At 38.5% G+C, this 22146-nt stretch overlaps 1 protein-coding gene across 1 annotated transcript in view; it reads right to left on the bottom strand.

Moving 5' to 3' along the window:
- Window positions 1-22146, bottom strand: part of otogl (otogelin-like) — a 224402-nt gene that overhangs the window by 62042 nt on the left and 140214 nt on the right. The window contains exons 37-42 of the mRNA XM_051930831.1: window positions 18197-18386; window positions 15287-15504; window positions 13425-13566; window positions 12371-12556; window positions 11461-11673; window positions 6411-6515 (exon numbers count right to left, since the gene is read on the bottom strand). Of these exons, the coding sequence (XP_051786791.1) occupies window positions 6411-6515; window positions 11461-11673; window positions 12371-12556; window positions 13425-13566; window positions 15287-15504; window positions 18197-18386 (1054 nt within the window). The remainder of the gene's footprint in view (window positions 1-6410; window positions 6516-11460; window positions 11674-12370; window positions 12557-13424; window positions 13567-15286; window positions 15505-18196; window positions 18387-22146) is intronic.

Raw genomic sequence — 22146 nt, 5'->3', positions numbered from 1 at the left:
ACAGCATTTTTTCACCTAAGAAACATAGCAAAAGTTAGACCTCTTATATCATCGAAAGATGCAGAGAAATTAGTTCATGCGTTTGTTTTCAGTCGGCTAGATTACTGTAACGCACTCCTCTCAGGACTACCCAAAAAAGACATCAATCGTTTGCAACTAGTGCAGAATGCAGCTGCTAGAATCCTTACCAGGAAAAGAAAATCCGAACACATTTCTCCAGTTTTGATGTCACTACACTGGTTACCTGTGTCATTCAGAATTGACTTTAAAATTCTGCTTATGGTTTATAAAGCTTTAAATAATCTCGCCCCGGCTTATATATCGGAATGTCTGACATCTTATATTCCAAATCGTAACCTCAGATCCTCAACTGAGTGTCTCCTTAGAATTCCAAGAGCAAAACTTAAAAGAAGTGGTGAGGCGGCCTTCTGCTGTTATGCACCTAAAATCTGGAATAGCCTGCCAGTAGGAATTCACCAGGCTAATACAGTGGAGCACTTTAAAAAACTACTGAAAACACATTATTTTAACATGGCCTTCTCTTAACTTCACTGTAATTTAATCCTGATACTCTGTATATCTAATTCATTATAATAACTATTCATTCAAAATCTGTACTAACCCCTACTCTCTCTTCTGTTTCCTTTTCCGGTGTCCTGTTGGTGGTGGATCTACCCAAAGCACCATGATGTTCCAACAATGATGGATGGATTAAAAGCCAGAAATCTGTATGACCATCAGCATCAAGTGACTCCGTGAAAAACCCGAACTACAAAGAGGACTATTTCATTTATGTTAGGTAGAATGCCCAAAGGGGACTGGGCGGTCTCGTGGCCTGGAACCCCTACAGATTTTATTTTTTTCTCCAGCCTTCTGGAGTTTTTTTTTGTTTTTTCTGTCCACCCTGGCCATCGGACCTTACTCCTTTCTATGTTAATTAATGTTGTCTTATTTTAATTTCTTATTTTGTCTTTTATTTTTCTTCTCTCCATTATGTAAAGCACTTTGAGCTACTTTTTGTATGAAAATGTGCTATATAAATAAATGTTGTTGTTGTTGTGTCCTGTGTTGGCTGGGATTGGCACCAGCAGATAGACAATGAAGTTTATGTTAATATTAAAATGAATTCTGCAGCATCAAATGCTGTTTGTTGTTGGAAGCAACTCATAAAGGAGAGAAGAGAAGAAGATATGAATATGCCTCAAGTGTAGGGAAAACTAGCAACATCAAAAATTGGTATCACTATACTCAATTTGCTGCTACAAGCCAAATATCCCCTACAGCAGCTTGTCTTTTAATATTCTAGCTTAGATAATTTAGTGAATGCTAAATATTTTATGAGTCTTGTATATACTTCTGCAGTTTTTATTTGGACTTCCAGAGGTCCTGCTGTCTCTGGATGCTGAAAAAGGTTTTGATTGAGTTGATAGAGAGATCTTTTTACTGTACTACACAATATGCTTTTAGTCCCAGTATACATTGTGCTTGAATTAAATTATATTTTAGCTCTTAAGTCCCTTTTCATATAAACAATAACAATTCTTAACCATTTCATCTGCAATGTGAAATAAACAAAGTAGCACATTATCCCCAATCAATATATGCTTTTGAACAGAAAAGGGATAAATACAGGAATTAAAAGGGATCATAAGGGAAGAGGTTGAACTTGGAGATCTATATTACTGATTGATATTAATCTTTATAACTCATAGTAACCTACTAGATGAATTCTGTAAGATCTCTGGGTTCAAAATTAACTAAATGTAATTCATTAAATACTTTTCCTGGTGAATATTCCTGACAAGTAAAATTAAACTAGATCACATTTTCATCCAGTACAGTTTGAGGAAAAGCAAGATTTTAAAAGAGGGCCATCTCTTTATCGTAGTTTAGCTGGGGGATTGATGTTTTTAAAAAGAATGTCCTTCTTAAGCTACTGTATCTTTTTCAGAATATGCCAATATATATTAAATCCTTTCGCAAATATTCAATGCAATTGTAACTTTAGTCATTACTAGTGCAAAAAGGCCAGGTTTTAAATCACAACTCTGCATGGCTCAAAAGGAGTATATTTGGAGAGTTGTGTGGCACTGCATTTATCACTAGATGCTGAAATCATGTAATTTGAAACTATGGAAAGAAACAGAAGATAATGACACAGCACCTGCTTTGTTAGGCATGGAGACGAAATCTTGTTCAAATTCCTCTCTGTATGCTTGGCTGTGTGCTGCAGTCATTACAGATTGAGTATCCCAAATCCAAAATTTCAAACTCTTAAAAGACTTTTTAAGCATCAAGATGTCCCACAACATGATTGTGTTCAGTAAACTTTTAATCAAAACACAGCATCATAAGTGGAGACTGAAAACCTGCCGTTGTTTGTTGTTGCTGTTGTTTAACAGCTGATACAGGCATTCTGATGATGCTACTGTGCCACAGACTTTTATTCATGCACAAGATTATATAAAATATTGAATAAAATTATTTTAAGGCTATAAGTATAAGGTGTACAAAAAAAAAAATAAATAAATTCGGTGTTTAGACTTGGGTCCCATTCCAAAGATACCTCATTATGTACATGCAAATACTGTATTCCAAAATATAAAAATATCCAATATCCAAAATACCTCTGGTCACAGGCATTTTGAATTAGGGATACTCAACCTCTACTAATATCTGCCAAAAATATGGTACCAATATATTAAGACGAAAATGATTTTCTCATCTATTCTGTGCACAATAATCATAAATTTCAGCTTTCTTTAACCCACATAGGATTTAATTCATGGACGTCTGTTAGAAGTCCAACATTTAGAGTAACACAGTACTTCTTCAGTGTAAAACCTAGTAACTTTGTCAAGAGAAACATGCCCAACCTTTCCTTTCTTCCATTAATATCTACAGTATACTTAAAATTTGACTAGCCTATAATGATCAAGATAGAGGCAGTATTCGCCCATTCTATCAACTTATTTCTTTAAACTAATTTGCACCCCAGCAGATCCAAAGCAACAATAAGAATGGGATTCTTTAAATCAAAATCAAATCAAACTTAATTTATTACATTAGTGAAATGTATAGTTGCTAAACTCTAAGACTGTGCCTTTGAAAGAAGAATATAAAAAGACAATAAACAATTAATACACAACTTTATAAATATCAATAAACATCAAGATTTACAACAGTATCAGTAGTGTGCATTATATTAATACTATAAAAATGTATATTATCATGCATGTGTGCCTGGAAATCAATTTCCAGGCACAGATGAGGCACGTGATATCACTCTAGGACAAGAGGAGGTGCTGGTATTAACTGTATTTTCTCTTTCCCCCATAGTTCTGAAAAAATGGCCAAGGAAGACACGTAGCCCCATCCAGAGTACACCAAGTTGGCCCCACTCCTTCTACCCCAGACGCCGTAAAAACAGTACCAGAAGGTGGCATCACATTTTGACTGTGCCTTCATCGAGGACAGAGATCCCTATGTTGAAACACTATTTTGAAAGTTTTGGCTGGCTGTCTAGAGCCGACCTTGTTATGTGCCAATAGCACTACAGTGTTTTTTTTGTTGTTGCTTTACTCGTAGCCCGGCTGGAACCCAAACATTCCTTCTGACTTCCATTGATCTGTTCATGTGGTCACATTATATATAAATATATTGTAAAAAATGTTTACAATTAAAACATACATACACATGTTCCTAAATAACATGACAAAAGTGTGAAAGTGTGTGGAGGATAAAATGGATGTTAAGGCAAACTTCAGTCATTGTAAGCCTTTAGCTTTAGTATGTTAAGAGACTTTATCTTTGACAATAGGGCATTGTGTAGTTCTAGGCACTGTCCTCATTTAGGATGTCAATGGACTATGGAAAGAAACATCCCCTCAGTGTCTCTGACAGACAAAGGTAGTAATTCCTGACCATCACACCGAGAAGTGGCCATTATTGGGATAGCTGGTATCATTAATGATTTTCTTTGCTCTAGTCCAACATTGCTTGGAAGAAATATCCTGGAAGTTAAAGAGTGCACATCCAGTGATGTGTTCAGCTAACTGTGCAGAGCCTTGTAGTCCTGCTGCATGTTGTTTGCTAACCAGGTGGTAATACTTCCTATTAGGATGGTAGCTTAATATGCATAGTGAGATAATTCATTAATAAGAAACAAGCAGAGAACAGAGTTTTAAAAAATAGTTGACTGTGCTCTAAAACTGTGAGAAAAACAAATTAGACTTTAGTGATTGACCGGACCAGAGAGATATCTGAATATCCCAAATGAATGACAGGTTTGAGAGGGGCAGGAAAATGAACCACAGGTGCCGTGCCTTGTTTCAGCTCTAACCAGAAATAATGATGTGAACTTCACTTATATGGAAGGTACTGAATGCCTTCTAAATCTACAATCAAATGCATTCTTATGTGAGGGTGCAGTATGGGTACACACCTTGCATAAAAGGAAGAAGCATGCAGCATAGCCAAGAGTGAGAAATTGGAAAACTGGGATTGTATGGTAACTGAAACCTGAAACTAATTTAAAGGACTAGCCGGTATTCAATGTAACCCATGCTGAAACATGAAACCAGCAGTGGAGGAAACACAAGAAGTGGACAATGAATGCTGAACTTTTACAATAAAATATTACGCCGCTTATTTCCTCTTCATAGGACCTGCTTTTACTTGTGAATAAGATCCATTTATTTTTGATTTATAATTATGTTTTAACTCATTATTGTAATTACCACAGTTTTTTGTTAATGAATGCATAAACTGGATCAGTGAGACAGAGACTGTAATATACTTGCCATTTTGCTACATACTCTAACCACCATTAGCTTACCATATATATATTGTATCATATATTAATTAACTTTCAGAATCCACTTTTCTCAAAATATGCCTGCAGAGATCCATTAACTGTTCAAGTGACCTTGGGTAAAAAATAGGAAATAATTTACTGGACTTCTACAGAGTATGGTTATAAACAAACAAGAGTCAACAATTAACATTGAATAAGAAAATCATGGGCGGCATGGTGGTGCACTGGTAGCGCTGCTGCCTCGCAGTAAGGAGACATGGGTTCGATTCCTGGGTCCTCCCTGTGTGGATTTTGCATGTTCTCCCCGTGTCTGCGTGGGTTTCCTCCGGGTGTTCCAGTTTCCTCCCACAGTCCAAAGACATGCAGGTTAGGTGTATTGGCGATTCTAAATTGTCCCTAGTGTGTGTACTGCGGTGGGCTGGCCCCCTGCCTGGGGATTTGTACCTGCCTTGCGCCCTGTGTTGGCTGGGATTGGCTCCAGCAAACTCCTGTGACCCTGTGTTCAGATTCAGCGGGATGGATGGATGAGAAAATCATATAGCCATAAGAAAAAAGAAAACCCTAAATAGATAGAAACCAGCCTGCGAAATTAAACAACATACTGTCTCATTATATATACTTCTTCTGTAAGTTATATACAAGTTATATACTATAATTAGCTTTATTTATGTACTAGATAGATAGATAGATAGATAGATAGATAGATAGATAGATAGATAGATAGATAGATAGATAGATAGATAGATAGATAGATAGATAGATACTTTATTAATCCCAATGGGAAATTCACATTCTTCAGCAGCAGCATAATGATACAATAAATAATATTAAATTAAAGAATGATAATAATGCAGGTGAAAAACAGACAATAACTTTGTATAATGTTAAATGTTAACATTTACACCCCCGGGTGGAATTGAAGAGTTGCATAGTTTGGGGGAGGAACGATCTCCTCAATCTGTCAGTGGAGCAGGAGCAGTGCTTACTATGGCTAAGCTGTCTGACTTTTAATAGTGGTAGCAGTAGTAGTATTAGAAATATTCATGTTTTTTCAGCTACTTTATTGTAGTTTGGGTTTATCAATGTTACAATAAGTGTAGCTATCAAAAGACACTGCTGCAGGAATAACTGTCACATTACATCCTGCACTGTACAAAAGTTTCTTTTTCTTCAGCCTGACAAACTGTTGACCGTACTTATTAAAACATGCAGTGATTCTGAGTGGATGTTACATTCAGATTGTGTGTGTGTGTGGAGTCAGAACTAAACCATAAACAATCACATAATTGCCCTGGCTTTAGCGAGGTGGCATATGTTCCAGGAAGCTGAATATCAGACTAAATACAAGATTTTAGTTTCCTGGATCTTTTTTAATGTAAATCATTGTCAAAAACACCAAAATCATGTTAATAAATAACCTTGAGTTGTTATTTTTGTTTAGTTTCTTTTCTTGCTTTGTTCTTTTTCAGTTGTGGATTGACGGTGCAATAAAGAGCTTTTGGTAGCTTTCTATCCCCCAGCTGACAATGTTTTATTTATCTGAAGATGGTAAGCAATTTTACCAAATTAAATTTTAGTTTAGACCAATGCTTACCACATCTGTATTCAGGACAGCAGGAGATGGTGCTGTAGCCAATCATAAGTTTATTTCCATTTTCACATGTGGGAACTTCATTGTCACATATTGTTAAGTTGCACTCTGCAAAGAGAAGACCTCATTATCATGAAAAAGGTATATGATCATGAAGAAGCTTTTTTATTAATTTATAAATTTATTTTTTTTGCTTCTCATGTGTCCTGTGTTAAAGGAATTCTAAAAGTAGATATTTGTTAATCTATATACATTAATCAGCCTTAGCATAATTTAGCATAATTTTACCTGCAAAATAATAATAATACTGTCTGGGTATGCAATCATAAAGTAATAAAAAAAAATTGAATAATAATTTTTTTTTGTTAAATTGTAACCTAATGGGATGAAAAAAATATATCCAGTTATTATAAATGCTTAAAAACTTTCCCTATTTTCAGGTCATTATTATTTAATATTAATATGAAATTATTTAAACCTTATGTAAATTATTTTTTTAATGTGTGGATTTATGAACAGGAAGATAGAAAACAAAGCCCCCAGAGGAGATGGTATGTAGATCCCAAATAACTGACATGAGTGCTGTCAGTGGGTTCATTTTAAGAAGATGATTATCAGGCCAGGTAAATGCATCAAATGACTACAGGGAATCTCTGAAGAGAACATCTACAGTCCTGCTTGATTTAGAGAAGTTAAGGTGTGATCAAATAGATTTCTTGAATTGTTGGGAATAAAACACAGGGTCTGCCAGAAAGCAGTGTGCTTCTTTGGCAGTGAAACACTGTTGAGTAGCCCCAATCCAAAAGAAAGAGGTGAGAAAAAGAAGAAGAAGACAACATGGTGTATTATCTTCACTGCTAGAGTGGGATTCCTCCATCAGCACCAGTGCACTGCAGATAGACCTGGTGAGGCACTGCTTTTATAATTTTGTACCAGGAAGGTGCTTTACTGCCATTGTTAAATATTTAACCTTTATTATTATTATTATTTAAAAAAAATTTGTTTTGTATATTTGGTAGACACGGCTCATCCTTGTCCTATGTTGTGGGAAGTATCGAGTGACAGAGACACAATATAAAATGTATTTTCTAGAAGTGCAGTAATCTGTGAAGGACAGTAGTAATTTATATCAGTGTCCTAATGTTTGAATTTGCCCAGAGCTAAATTTAGAAATTATAAAAAGTATAAACAAATGCAAATGCATAGATAAATTAAAAATATAATATAAAATAAAAGAGATAAAACAAATATTTGCTGTGTACTGTCGTTCATTTTTCATGTTTCATTTTATGATAACTACATAATTTTTGCCTTAGTATTCCATGCAACGAAGGAATATAGCTGCAACTTCAAAGTATGTATGTGAATCATGGCAAATATATTTAAAAAATAAAACAAAACTAAGTATAATTTTTTTGTAAATGAAGAATAACAACTTTAGGACAAAATGAGAAAAATAAACTAATATTATAAGTGTAAAAATGTCAGTAAAACACATAACATGGTGAATTCAGCTGGTAGATTTTTTTGTATCTTTTACTGACCTTTTTCCAGTTGTAATATTTCAGAGTATCCATCCATCCATCCATTGTCTCCCGCTTATCCGAGGTCGGGTCGCGGGGGCAGCAGCTTGAGCAGAGATGCCCAGACTTCCCTCTCCCCGGCCACTTCTTCTAGCTCTTCCGGGAGAATCCCAAGGCGTTCCCAGGCCAGTCGAGAGACATAGTCCCTCCAGCGTGTCCTGGGTCTTCCCCGGGGCCTCCTCCCAGTTGGACGTGCCCGGAACACCTCACCAGGGAGGCGTCCAGGAGGCATCCTGATCAGATGCCCGAGCCACCTCATCTGACTCCTCTCGATGCGGAGGAGCAGCGGCTCTACTCTGAGCCCCTCCCGGATGACTGAGCTTCTCACCCTATCTTTAAGGGAAAGCCCAGACACCCTGCGGAGGAAACTCATTTCAGCCGCTTGTATTCGCGATCTCGTTCTTTCGGTCACTACCCATAGCTCATGACCATAGGTGAGGGTAGGAACATAGATCGACTGGTAAATTGAGAGCTTCGCCTTGCGGCTCAGCTCCTTTTTCACCACGACAGACCGATGCAATGCCCGCATTACTGCGGATGCCGCACCGATCCGCCTGTCGATCTCACGCTCCATTCTTCCCTCACTCGTGAACAAGACCCCGAGATACTTGAACTCCTCCACTTGGGGCAGGATCTCGCTACCAACCCTGAGAGGGCACTCCACCCTTTTCCGGCTGAGGACCATGGTCTCGGATTTGGAGGTGCTGATTCTCATCCCAGCCGCTTCACACTCGGCTGCGAACCGATCCAGAGAGAGCTGAAGATCACGGCCTGATGAAGCAAACAGGACAACATCATCTGCAAAAAGCAGTGACCCAATCCTGAGCCCACCAAACTGGACCCCCTCAACACCCTGGCTGCGCCTAGAAATTCTGTCCATAAAAGATATGAACAGAATCGGTGACAAAGGGCAGCCCTGGCGGAGTCCAACTCTCACTGGAAACGGGTTCGACTTACTGCCGGCAATGCGGACCAAGCTCTGGCACCGATCGTACAGGGACTGAACAGCCCTTATCAGGGGGGCCGGTACCCCATACTCTCGGAGTACCCCCCACAGGATTCCCCGAGGGACACGGTCGAATGCCTTTTCTAAGTCCACAAAACACATGTAGACTGGTTGGGCAAACTCCCATGCACCCTCCAGGACCCTGCTAAGGGTATAGAGCTGGTCCACTGTTCCGCGACCAGGACGAAAACCACACTGTTCCTCCTGAATCCAAGGCTCGACTATCCGACGGACCCTCCTCTCCAGGACCCCTGAATAGACTTTTCCAGGGAGGCTGAGGAGTGTGATCCCTCTGTAGTTGGAACACACCCTCCGATCCCCCTTCTTAAAGAGGGGGACCACCACCCCGGTCTGCCAATCCAGAGGCACTGTCCCTGATGTCCATGCGATGTTGCAGAGGCGTGTCAGCCAAGACAGTCCTACAACATCCAGAGCCTTGAGGAACTCCGGGCGTATCTCATCCACCCCCGGGGCCCTACCACCAAGGAGTTTTTTGACCACCTCGGTGACCTCAGTCCCAGAGATGGGGGAGCCCACCTCTGAGTCCCCAGGCTCTGCTTCCTCATTGGAAGGCATGTTAATGGGATTGAGGAGGTCTTCGAAGTATTCCCCCCACCGACCCACAACATCCCGAGTCGAGGTCAGCAGCGCACCATCCCCACCATATACAGTGTTGACACTGCACTGCTTCCCCTTCCTGAGACGCCGGATGGTGGACCAGAATCTCCTCGAAGCCGTCCGAAAGTCATTCTCCATGGCCTCCCCAAACTCCTCCCACGCCCGAGTTTTTGCCTCAGCAACCACCAAAGCCGCATTCCGCTTGGCCTGCCGGTACCTATCAGCTGCCTCCGGGGTCCCACAGGACAAAAGGGTCCTGTAGGACTCCTTCTTCAGCTTGACGGCATCCTTCACCGCCGGTGTCCACCAGCGGGTTCGGGGATTGCCGCCATGACAGGCACCGACCACCTTACGGCCACAGCTCCGGTCAGCTGCCTCAACAATAGAGGCACGGAACATGGCCCATTCGGACTCAATGTCCCCCACCTCCCTCGGGATGTGGTCGAAGTTCTGCCGGAGGTGGGAGTTGAAGCTACTTCTGACAGGGGGCTCTGCCAGACGTTCCCAGCAGACCCTCACAACACGTTTGGGCCTACCACGCCTGACCGGCATCCTCCCCCACCATCGAAGCCAACTCACCACCAGGTGGTGATCAGTTGACAGCTCCGCCCCTCTCTTCACCCGAGTGTCCAAGACATGTGGCCGCAAGTCCGACGACACGACCACAAAGTCGATCATCGAACTGAGGCCTAGGGTGTCCTGGTGCCAAGTGCACATATGAACACCCCTATGCTTGAACATGGTGTTCGTTATGGACAATCCGTGACGAGCACAGAAGTCCAATAACAAAACACCGCTCGGGTTCAGATCAGGGGGGCCATTCCTCCCAATCACGCCCTTCCAGGTCTCACTGTCATTGCCCACGTGAGCATTGAAGTCTCCCAGCAGAACGAGGGAGTCCCCAGAAGGTATGCCCTCTAGCACCCCCTCCAGGGACTCCAAAAAGGGTGGGTACTCCGAACTGCTGTTCGGTGCATACGCACAAACAACAGTTAGGACCCGTCCCCCCACCCGAAGGCGAAGGGAGGCTACCCTCTCGTCCACCGGGGTAAACCCCAATGTACAGGCTCCAAGTTGGGGGGCAATAAGTATACCCACACCTGCTCGGCGCCTCTCACCGGGGGCAACTCCAGAGTGGTAGAGAGTCCAGCCCCTCTCAAGGAGATTGGTTCCAGAGTCCAAGCTGTGCGTCGAGGTGAGTCCGACTATATCTAGCCGGAACCTCTCAACTTCGCGCACTAGCTCAGGCTCCTTCCCCTTCAGAGAGGTGACATTCCACGTCCCAAGAGCCAGTTTCTGTAGCCGAGGATCAGACCACCAAGGTCCCCGCCTTCGGCCACCACCCAACTCACACTGCACCCGACCTCCTTGGCCCCTCCCATAGGTGGTGAGCCCATGGGAAGTATTTCAGAGTAATAAAATTTAATCATATGATCTATTTTACATGTTCCTAATAAAGTAACATGCATGGCAGTGGTTCTGCCACCCTTTATATTTTGCTCTACCTGTTTTCAGTAGCTTGTAATAAATAAAGGGGATGTACATGTATGAAACAGAGAACCACCATGTTTTGATCATCTGAACAAACTTTTTTACATCTTTTATAATATCTGAATTACAATACAATATCCTGAAATATACAACACCTTCTTGCTCTGTAACTATTCCTTTTATTTAATAGATTTTCAATGGAGTTACTATCTAAGCCTAGTAGTGCGAAATTATTTTGCATGACTAGCTAATTGGAAAATAACCAACTGATGTCATTGATGTCAGATCAACAGATCCTTAAGAATGCTTAATAACAGCCTTTCAAAAGAGTTGTAGGTAACTTAGCAGAACTTACCACAGATTTTTTTTGGACAGCAAGCTCCTTCCTCAATGACATCAATGACATATTCACCCTCCCGCTCACAGATGGGAGACGGAACCTCACTGCAATCAGGCTCTACTGCAATGACACTACCATTCTCCATGCATCTGTACATGCAGCACCCCTTATTTGATCCATTCCATACTTCTCCTGGTGCTCTTGGCCTGCCTTCGTTATCAGTACATACTGCAAAGTAAAAAATGTTAGTAACATTTTTTTAATTGCAATTGAATTTCAGAATGCAATAATAGATAGAACTATATTTGTCACCAGGGGGAATTTGGCTTTTTTTACAGAAGTGCAATAAAAAAAATAATTTACAAATATTATATATACACACACACACACACACACATATATATATATATATATATATATATATATATATATATATATATATATATATATATATATATATATATATATATATATATATATATACAACAAAACAACAAACTATTCATTAACCTTGATTACTTGAGAAGTTACTGGTATATCTCCAGATCAAAACATTTGTAAGCACAATGACAGTCAAGTAATTCAGAGAAACTCAAATTGGCAATATCCCTCTTCAAGGCATGCTATAATTTCTGGAAATTTACTAGGTAAGTGTAAGTGCAAACAAGAAAAATGGATTATATATATAAAATACTATGATGGCATTATGTTGTTATAAGTGAAACAATTGTATGAGACTCGGGAGTTAATGTCTGTAAGTCTACCTGTACACAAATTCAACCATTTTAGACAAGATTTTTTTATGATGTGTAAACAAATAAAAACTAGTAAATTCCTGATAAGGGTGCTAAAAAAGGTTATTTGCTAAGCCTTTCGCATGTTTTTTGATTTTGCAGGACTTCTTTCTGTCTGCAGATACACTTACCACATTGGTCCTCAGTAACGCAGAATGCAGAGTCTGCACGATGAAGAATAGTTCCACTTTTGCATACACACTCTTCTCTTATATAGGAACAGGTGGATTCTTCATAATATTCTCTATTCTGACAGGTCTTTGTCTTACATGTACTTACACATGGATGGTATTCTTTTCCAGGTGGACATTTTAGTGCTGGAAAATAATTATATATATATATATATAAATCAGTTTTCAAATATGTTACAATTACAGATTTTAGAAAAACACATCCTATATTGTTTATACATTTGTTATTTAATTTTTTTTCCTGACTGTACCTCTAAAGCAGTTCATTATATCTTGCATAGTTCTTCAATACATGGAATACTGATGAATACTAATAAAAAAGAATAAATGAAGACTGGTGACATTGTACCTAATTCCACTGTAGCATCCATCCCTCCTTCCATTTCTCTAACCTGCTTACACAGAGCAGGTTTGTGGGTAGCTCGGGCCTATCCCAGCAATCACAGGGCAAACATACACACACGCACACACACACTAGGGTCAATTTAGAAATGCCAATCCATCTAACCTGCATGTCCTTAGAGTGTGGGAGGAAACCAGAGCAGCTGGAGAAAAACCACAGGGAGTACATCCAGACCCCACACAGAGAATACCCAGGATGTAAACTCCAGTGTCCTTTTTCTGAGGCAGCAACACTACCACTGCACCAACATGCCATCTCTCCATTACATTGATTATTTTTTCCTAACAATTTTTGGACTGTTAATCTTCTTTTTCATTTTTTGTTCCCATTCCTATATTGCAAAAGTGACTACTAATATAATTTACTCAGCCCTTAGTGTTGATGAGGCAATATTTCACATTCCAAATTTTTGCCTAACGGCTTTCTAAAATATTTAACTGCAAAATTAATCTTTTTCTTAAACTATATTTTTAGGAAATTATACAGTAGATTGTGAACACAGTACATTATTTTACTCTAAAAATACAAAAAAAAATCTTGTACACTAAATTTTTAAATTGGGCTGTAAGTAATGCAAATAAATATACATACGACAAAATTCTGGTTTCCTCCAGTTAATACAGATGTTATGTGTGTAGCAGATTGCAACATAAGCAGCAAGAAAATCACATTCATGGTCTTTGTAGTGAAGATCACCAGCCCAAATCTTGTCACAGAATTGTTCCGGGGAAACCTTTGAATTCATAAACATAATTAATGCCAACCATGTCTTATGAATGGAGAATCTGACAACAGTTTTACTTTGTATTCCAGTTGTTCAGTTGCACTTGTCATAATAGAAAATCTTATTGTGTTCCATTAATATTTATAAAATGTTACAACATCTTAGATTAAACACATTTTTTGAAGTTTTAAAGTGGAGGTCATAGGCATAGGGTCTATAAAGTTAATGAAGTATGATGTATATTTTTCTACATTCAGAATGATCCAGCAATATAGCAGTAGAAATTAACACTATAAATAAGGACTTCAGGACTATGTAAGAAACCACATATTAAGAAAGTGAAGAAAATGGGAGTTTATATTAATAGTAATATGTGATAGCTATTTACATTAATTTTTAGTTGTGCTAAGGGTCAAATGTCAGTATTACAGATAACTGAGGCAACAATACTCACTATACTTGTGGCGTAGTAGTTAATTTATTTTACTTAATGAGAACCAAAATTAAATGTTATTTAACACTCAACACTGTGTAAAATATTCATAATAAACTATATAGTTGTTTTGTTGTAGAAATACTTGTGCTATGAAAAAATTATTTGCATTTATCAAGTATCCTGTTATCACTTTGTTAAATTAAAACATCCCCACATGCTCATTGCCTGCTGTAAAAATGAGAAGTGATTCTTAACTTGGAGTTGGCCTTTCATGTGCTTGAATTGTGAAACTTTCCTTTGATTATACAAAACTTAGACCTGCACTTCTCAAGTAGAATTTATGATTATATGAATAAAGATTCACAGTTTGTCAATGGTGGTAATAATTAACTTAAAAGCTCCTGTTGCAATAGAATTAAACAGGTAAATACAGGATATCTCTGCCTCTAAAAATTAATTAAACATCCATCCATCCATCCATTTTCCAACCCGCTGAATCCAAACACAGGGTCACGGGGGTCTGCTGGAGCCAATCCCAGCCAACACAGGGCACAAGGCAGGAACGCACCGCAGGACAAATACACACACACCAAGCACACACACTAGGGCCAATTTAGAATCACCAATCCACCCAACCCTCATGTCTTTGGACTGTGGGAGGAAAGCGGAGCACCCGGAGGAAACCCACACAGACACAGGGAGAACATGCAAACTCCACGCAGGAAGGACCTGGGAAGCGAACTGCGAGGCAGCAGCGCTACCACTGCGCCACCATGCCGCCCTTAAATTAAACATTGGTGAACAAAACTTTTATTAAAGGTAATTTAATTCAATTCATTACAGATTTAAATGAGTTTTTTTCTGCTTCAGAAACAATAACTATTGCTAAAATCCTATCAGGTTTGTAGACCACTGCTGACCTGTTCAAGTTAAGGCTTTAAGTCATCAGTCTCTGGCAATAAAAAGGGCAAACATTTTAAAAGGTTTCTAATGTCTGCTTAAACACATCTAATTAATATTAATTAATTAAATAATTCATTCATCTCTTTAATAATTTCATGAAAAATAAAAGCAATATGTTATTCTGAAAGGAATGGTAGTCCATTGAAGTGTGTAACTTCATGCAAAGTGCTGAGCTAATTTAGCACTGACACGTCAACAGGTAACATGGGAGGAAATCCCAACTTTAATTTACACATGGAATTCAAGTGTGGACAGATCACCCATCCATTATAAAGTCATATTTTACTTTATTTGAATCCTGAAATAATTAATTCTAACACATTAGCTCACCTTTTCATGACAGGCAGTAAAAGGATTTTGATTCAGCATTTGAAAACATTTTGTACAGTTGCCAGTAGTACAATTATATCCCACTCTGCGAAAATAGTCAGTCTCTTCTGAAGTATTTACCATCCAGCTGTACAAAAAGATTGGGATATCCTCCACATTTTTAATTATTGTTCCATTTGGAAGTTTCAGGTCATCTGCAGGGTTTCCATCACAGCAGCCTGAAAACAAAACAAAGGGATAATTAATTGCTATTAACACCAAGTAAATAAGAAGCATAACTGAAGACTTTTAAATTTAGGTAATGTTTGTATTACAACAATCCTATTCATAAATTATGCTGAACAGGCTTGAAGGGTTGAAATGTACTCTGGCTAAAAAAGAATAAAATATGGTAAGACTTAACACAATTCTATCCTTTTGAATAGCGGATTGGACTATCATGCCAAAAATAGTAGAAGCATTATAGCAAAGGCAAATGAAATTGCATATCTTTTAGACTCAATGGTGACCCAAGCCCTATTAGGTCTTTGTTCTTGGTTTATTGGATTAAGCTTTTCTTTTCTTTTTGGGGAAATCATCTTATATAATATGCTACCGTTGCTGTCCATTTGTCTGTCCAGCATTTTAAATCACCTGTAGTTCGCAAACCATTTGACCTATTGACCTGAACTTTGGAACACATATACTACATGACCTCTACTGTCCGCTTTCGGGGTGATGATTTTTATTACTCTTTTTATTTTTATTTTATTGTGGAATCAACTCTTGACAGCAGGGTGGCCGTGCAGCGCATGCGTATGGGTGCCGTTCTAATCCCTACCACCTTCATCATCACTTCCTCTACCTCTTCATATCTTAAATCATTCTTGAGGAAGATTGAACACTTAAATGCCAGCTTAAGTGAAAAATGAAGAAAAATGTACTAAGCAATTGCAACATAAAAACTGACTTAATTAGTTTTAACACAATATGCCAGCGAAGAAGAGAAGAAGCGGACCGCTAGGGTGGAGAAAACAAGAGCTGCTCAGGAAGCAGGAAGTGCATCAACCTCTGAGCAAACAAATGCTAAACATACAGAGAAAGAGGATGAGAACTATGAATGCTCAAGTCAAGTGTATTCACTGCATGTTATCATGCAGTCCGCTGTTACTGGTTAAATATACTGAAAAAATACCCAAAACTCATTTAACTGACTATGTTTGACTTATCTTAATCTATATTTGAATTTAAATGCAACACTAACTGTAATTCTGTGTAACAAATTGACTTCAATGTGAAGAACAGTAAATGTAATACCAAATTGTTCTTCAGGTAGAAAAGAGATTTTGCTAAAAACAGACCACTGATATGAAAAAAAACTTTCCACTGTTAAAAAAGCCAGATTAACTTTTAAAGATAGAAAGAAATACTAAATTGAAGATATGTTAAAACATAATTCAGATAGCTTGAAGATATCAGTAATTCATTGAAGGTATCTCAAATAAATTACCTAATCATATAAAGATATAAAAAAGCCAGTCCTAAAAAGTTTAAGTCAGTCCTAAACAATGTACAGTCTTTCCAGTATCAGAATGACTTGACTTCTCATTGCATCCATAATAGCTAACACGGTACAACACCCTACTACTACTAACGATAGGCCCGGGCAGTCAATTTAAAACACACCCATCATTTTTCCAAAATTGGAAATTTGGGCACTGCAATCATCAGTATTGTGTAAAAGTTAGGCATCAACCCATGATTGAAATGGTAGTCCATCATATTGCATACATCTGTACAGCATACATCTGTGCACACCCACATACATTCAAACCATGCAGTTGAGAATTATTGATAATGAAATACAGACAAGCTTTCTTTGTATGTGATAGAAAAAACAATGTACCCAGAAGAAACACACAGACACTGTGGAAATATGCAAACTTCACACACATAGTTTTCAGGTTGGAGACTTGAGCTGATTCTGTGGCTGTGAAGCAAAGGTATTAACTGAACTTTCACTTTCATATCAAATTTATGTTAAGATATCTTAACTGTATTTTCACTTATCTTTAAATAGCATCCTGTTAGTTTTAAGGAAATTTCATTTTTTACAATAGACTTGTAACCTGTCCAGAGTTTTTTGTTGCGCCACAGCCTTATAACCTTATTATAACAGACATTGTGGTAGTAAAGGGCTCTCGTGGCAAACCTCTAACAACAAAGGGAGAAAAATGTACAAAAAACATTATCACAGTTATTAAGTAACTATCAAGTCACATCCCGACACTTTACTTAACTAGCCATGAGATGATATTAAAGACTAGTTCTAGTGTTCCCCCTCTGGCCACGTTCACCTTTTACCAGTCTTGAAGAGTACTTTCACCTCTGTCTTAAGCTAATGCTGATACCTCTGCCTTTCTAGGCATCCAGCACACATACAGTGCATATCACACCCAAGTAGTCCTTGTATACCCACAGCAGCATCTGTATACCTTCTCCTACTTCAATTTTTAATCTGTTTTTGTCCTTGAGATTCCCTGTTATACCTACTCTGTCTTGTGCCTTCCCAGTGCCTCATTTGCCTCCTGTAAACTCTTGCCAGTTGGTCATTTAGTCACAACAGATATCACAAGAAAAAAATCATTTTTACAGGAAGTCATTTGAAATGGATAAGAAAATACTGCATTATAAGATATCACAAAGCATATTAGAGATAAACAGCAAGTTATTTGAAAATATTTAATGCATACATTCAGATATCTACATAATATTTAAAGGTATCTGTCTACATTTTCATAAAGCGCTAAAACCTATGCAAAAATATCCACTGACAGTGATTCTGTCTTTTAATTGGAAACCAATGAAATTTAACTGAACAATGAAAACAAAAAATGAGTATGCTAACACTACCATGAAGTGCTGACTTACCACAGAGCCCTTGAGTTCCACTTGTTGTGTTGTAAGGAGAGTTATACTGCAGGACTATGATGCCAGTACTATGGTACCACTGGATACTCACACCGCCTGGTGTATTGATGACATACATAGTGCCAGTGTCATCTATGTGTAATGACTGTCGTGTAAATGGCAGTCGACCATTTATAAAATTTATGGAAACCTAGAAGCAAATATACAATTACAACATATTGTTATTTTCAAGTGTGATACAAATAAAACTACAAATTACTCTGTCAACAGGACCCTAGTATTAAATTTGAATTGGATTGAATGTTAAGTTTTGAAGATGAGCAATGACTTTCTTTAAGGGAGAAAACAAGAGAGTAGTAAGAGTTGAAGCACACTTGCTTCACATTACACAAGTTTCTTTTGAGACTGTTACCAAAACCAAAACAATAACCAATTTTCAAGTCAAAACCAATCACAAACTCTAAAACTAAATATATTCCTAAATGTATTCATTTAATTGTTGTTTATTTGAGAACTAGACTTTCATGAGTGTTTCCTTAGATTTAACAAAGTTTGGACCTTTGTTTTATGCGAGTGGCCATCTTATGGTTGCCATGATGGCATGGAACATATATAGCACATACATCACATGCTTAGAAACCATGCAGCATCAAAAAGATCAGACACAGAAAACAGTGGTGCCTATGAAAAACAAAAACTTAAAGTAATGATGCCAAAGCATCACTACAATAAAGATCAAATATATTTAAGAGCAAAAACAACAACATTCAAGAAATTTAACAAGATGAGACAAAATTGTTCTAATTACTTCTTAGTACCTAGATCATGAAAAGCTTGTGGTTCACAAAATTTCAAACATCATCTTTAAAAATTGTAAAATACTTTATAAATTATAAGTATCTTGAAGAAAAGAAGATCTGAAGATTTCTAAGCCAGCAACCATAATGAATGTCCAAATCAAAGTGGGTTAGTCTTTAAATTCCTAAACAACTGCACACTGCAAAATTGTCTAAATTTTATAGTAACAGGTTGCTCTGAACATATTCTAATGTCTGTATAGCTTTGATATAACCTTGAAAATGTTTAATTATGAAAAATTCTAAAAACAAAATACTATGTCTAGAGGAGTACAGTGATCCCTTTCTATATCGCGCTTCGCCTTTCGCGGCTTCACTCTATCGCGGATTTTATATGTAAGCATATTTAAATATATATCGCGGATTTTTCGCTGCTTCGCGAGTTTCTGCGGACAATGGGTCTTTTAATTTCTGGTACATGCTTCCTCAGTTGGTTTGCCCAGTTGATTTCATACAAGGGATGCTATTGGCAGATGGCTGAGAAGCTACCCAACTTACTTTTCTCTCTCTCTCTCTTGCGCTTTCTCTGATCCTGACGTAGGGGGTGTGAGCAGGGGGGCTGTTCGCACACCTAGACGATACGGACGCTCGTCTAAAAATGCTGAAAGATTATCTTCACGTTGCTACCTTCTGTGTGCAGCTGCTTAGTGAAGCTTTGCATACTTAAAAGCTCGAAGGGCACGTATTGATTTTTGCATGTTTGTTTTTCTCTGTCTCTCTCTCTCTCTCTCTCTCTCTCTTTGCTCCTGACGGAGGGGGTGTGAGCTGCCGCCTTCAACAGCTTTGTGCCGCGGTGCTTCGCATACAGCCCTATTGATTTGTTTGCTTTCTGTGTCTTTATGACAGTCTCTGCTCCTGACACGCACTCCTTTGAAGAGGAAGATATGTTTGCATTCTTTTAATTGTGAGACAGAACTGTCATCTCTGTCTTGTCATGGAGCACAGTTTAAACTTTTGAAAAAGAGACAAATGTTTGTTTGCAGTGTTTGAATAACGTTCCTGTCTCTCTACAACCTCCTGTGTTTCTGCGCAAATCTGTGACCCAAGCATGACAATATAAAAATAACCATATAAACATATGGTTTCTACTTCGCGGATTTTCTTATTTCGCGGGTGGCTCTGGAACGCAACCGCCGCGATGGAGGAGGGATTACTGTACATATAAACACAGTTTGGTTGTTTCATGTATGATAAAAACTGACCAGAATTAATTTTAGCACATTGATATCTGGGGGAAAATATTTTATTAGAAACAGTATTGCTGTCTTACAGTGCCTTGCCCAGGTTCATTTCTCAGCTGTGTTTCTTTCTGTGTGACCTTACTGTACTCTCATCATTGTTTTTTTTTAAACAATGTTCTGCCTCAACATACAGTGAACTCTTGCCACTTGATGATCATATAATATTCAGATTATGAAGAATATCCCGGTTTGTTCACTTTCAAATATTTCAGGCTCTTGATTAATTATATATTTGTACTCTTAATTCTATCAGTCATTTTAGAGTCATTTCAAACATGATTTTTTTTTTGTTTTTATTGATTTTTAATTAGAAACAGGTAACATTCCATACAGTGAAGTCAAATTTAACAAATCAAAGCAAAATTCAACCCCAACCCTAGGGAAAGAGAGAGGAGCCAGCAACCAAAGCTACTCTATAAAAGAAGCAAGAAAAGAAGGGTGTCCTTTTCCCAGAAATGGAAGCTTATTCTAAAATGTTATTGATTAGATCCTGCCATATTTTTTAAAAAAAAGATTTGAACAGATCCTCTAAGTGTGAATTTGACTTTTTCCGATTTCAAGTAGTGTAGAGCATTGGTTAACTACTGATTTAAGAGTGGTGGGGTGGGATTCTTCCAGTTGAGATAAGTCTACGTGCTGGCAGTGGAGTAAAGGAAATTACAGTTTGTTTGACCTTCTTCACTTTAAGGCTGTCTGGGAGTAACCCAAACACAGATGTTAACGGGTTAGGAGTGATTGTGAAACCAAGGCTGTCTGATAGGCATGCAAAGATTTGTGTCCAAAATATAATTAATTTGGTGCACACCCAGAACATGCGGCCCAATGAGGCTGGAGCTAGATTACAATGTTCACAGGCTGAATCTTGCCCTGGAAATATTTTGGACAATTTTAAATGAGATAAATGCATTTGATAAAAGATTTTAAGTTGAATGACTGAATGCTTTGCACATATGGAGCTTGAGTGTGTTCTGTGCATGGCTATCTTCCACTCATTTTCTGAAATACAGGTAAAATTTTGTTATAACGAACTCCCAGGGACCTAAAAAATATTTCGTTGTAACGAATATTTCATTGTAATGAGATTCTGTGTTTGTTACTATAGTGCTTTCTTTAACTTGTATCCAGGTGTTTGCAATTATTTCGATAGCTTCTTTTGCATTACTTTTAAGCTCCTCCTGCCTACAAGTTATGCTGATGAGAATTTTTCTCAGCATTTCCTTTGTGATAATACACTTTCAGGGTGCGAATGATGCCCAAATCCAATGGCTGAAGCGCTGCCATGCAATTGGGTGGGAGGTATTCAAATCGAACATTATCTGAATGTGGTAGCATGTTCGGCTGCACAGTTATCAGTCAGGAGCCGAATCATTATTTCTTCTTCATATTGTGAGGTTTCTGAACTCTTTTGAGACCCCCCCACTCCCCACCCAACGGAACGACATGCTGAAGTGTGTCCTGAAGCGCGATTGCAGCATCTGTGGAAGATTGTTTGTCCGTTGCTGGGGCAGGGCAATAGGAGGCTCACATTGCTGCAGTGAAGCGCCACAGAAGCAAATCATAAAAGATCGTGGTCGCGCTATAAGTCCCTGTCTTGCACCCCAAAACACGAGGCTTAGTCTCAGTACTTTAGCAAAACCAGCTTTATTCAGCTTGAAACAGGAACGGCACAGTTATTTATTGTAGCGTGATCTGCCACTCTGCTGTACACAGACACAGCAGTCAGGCAGGATTGTGGCCAGGTCAGTGATCAAGTAATCCTGTTACAGTATCTGCATTTACAATTTACGTGCTCTTAACCTTGCATCACCCATCGAGATCTTTTCTGTTTACTTTGGCGGAGAGACGCAGCATA

This window comes from Erpetoichthys calabaricus, chromosome 1, assembly GCF_900747795.2.
Source record: "Erpetoichthys calabaricus chromosome 1, fErpCal1.3, whole genome shotgun sequence".
In the NCBI taxonomy this organism is placed as follows: domain Eukaryota; kingdom Metazoa; phylum Chordata; class Cladistia; order Polypteriformes; family Polypteridae; genus Erpetoichthys; species Erpetoichthys calabaricus.
This window is presented reverse-complemented; position numbering and strand designations above follow the sequence as displayed.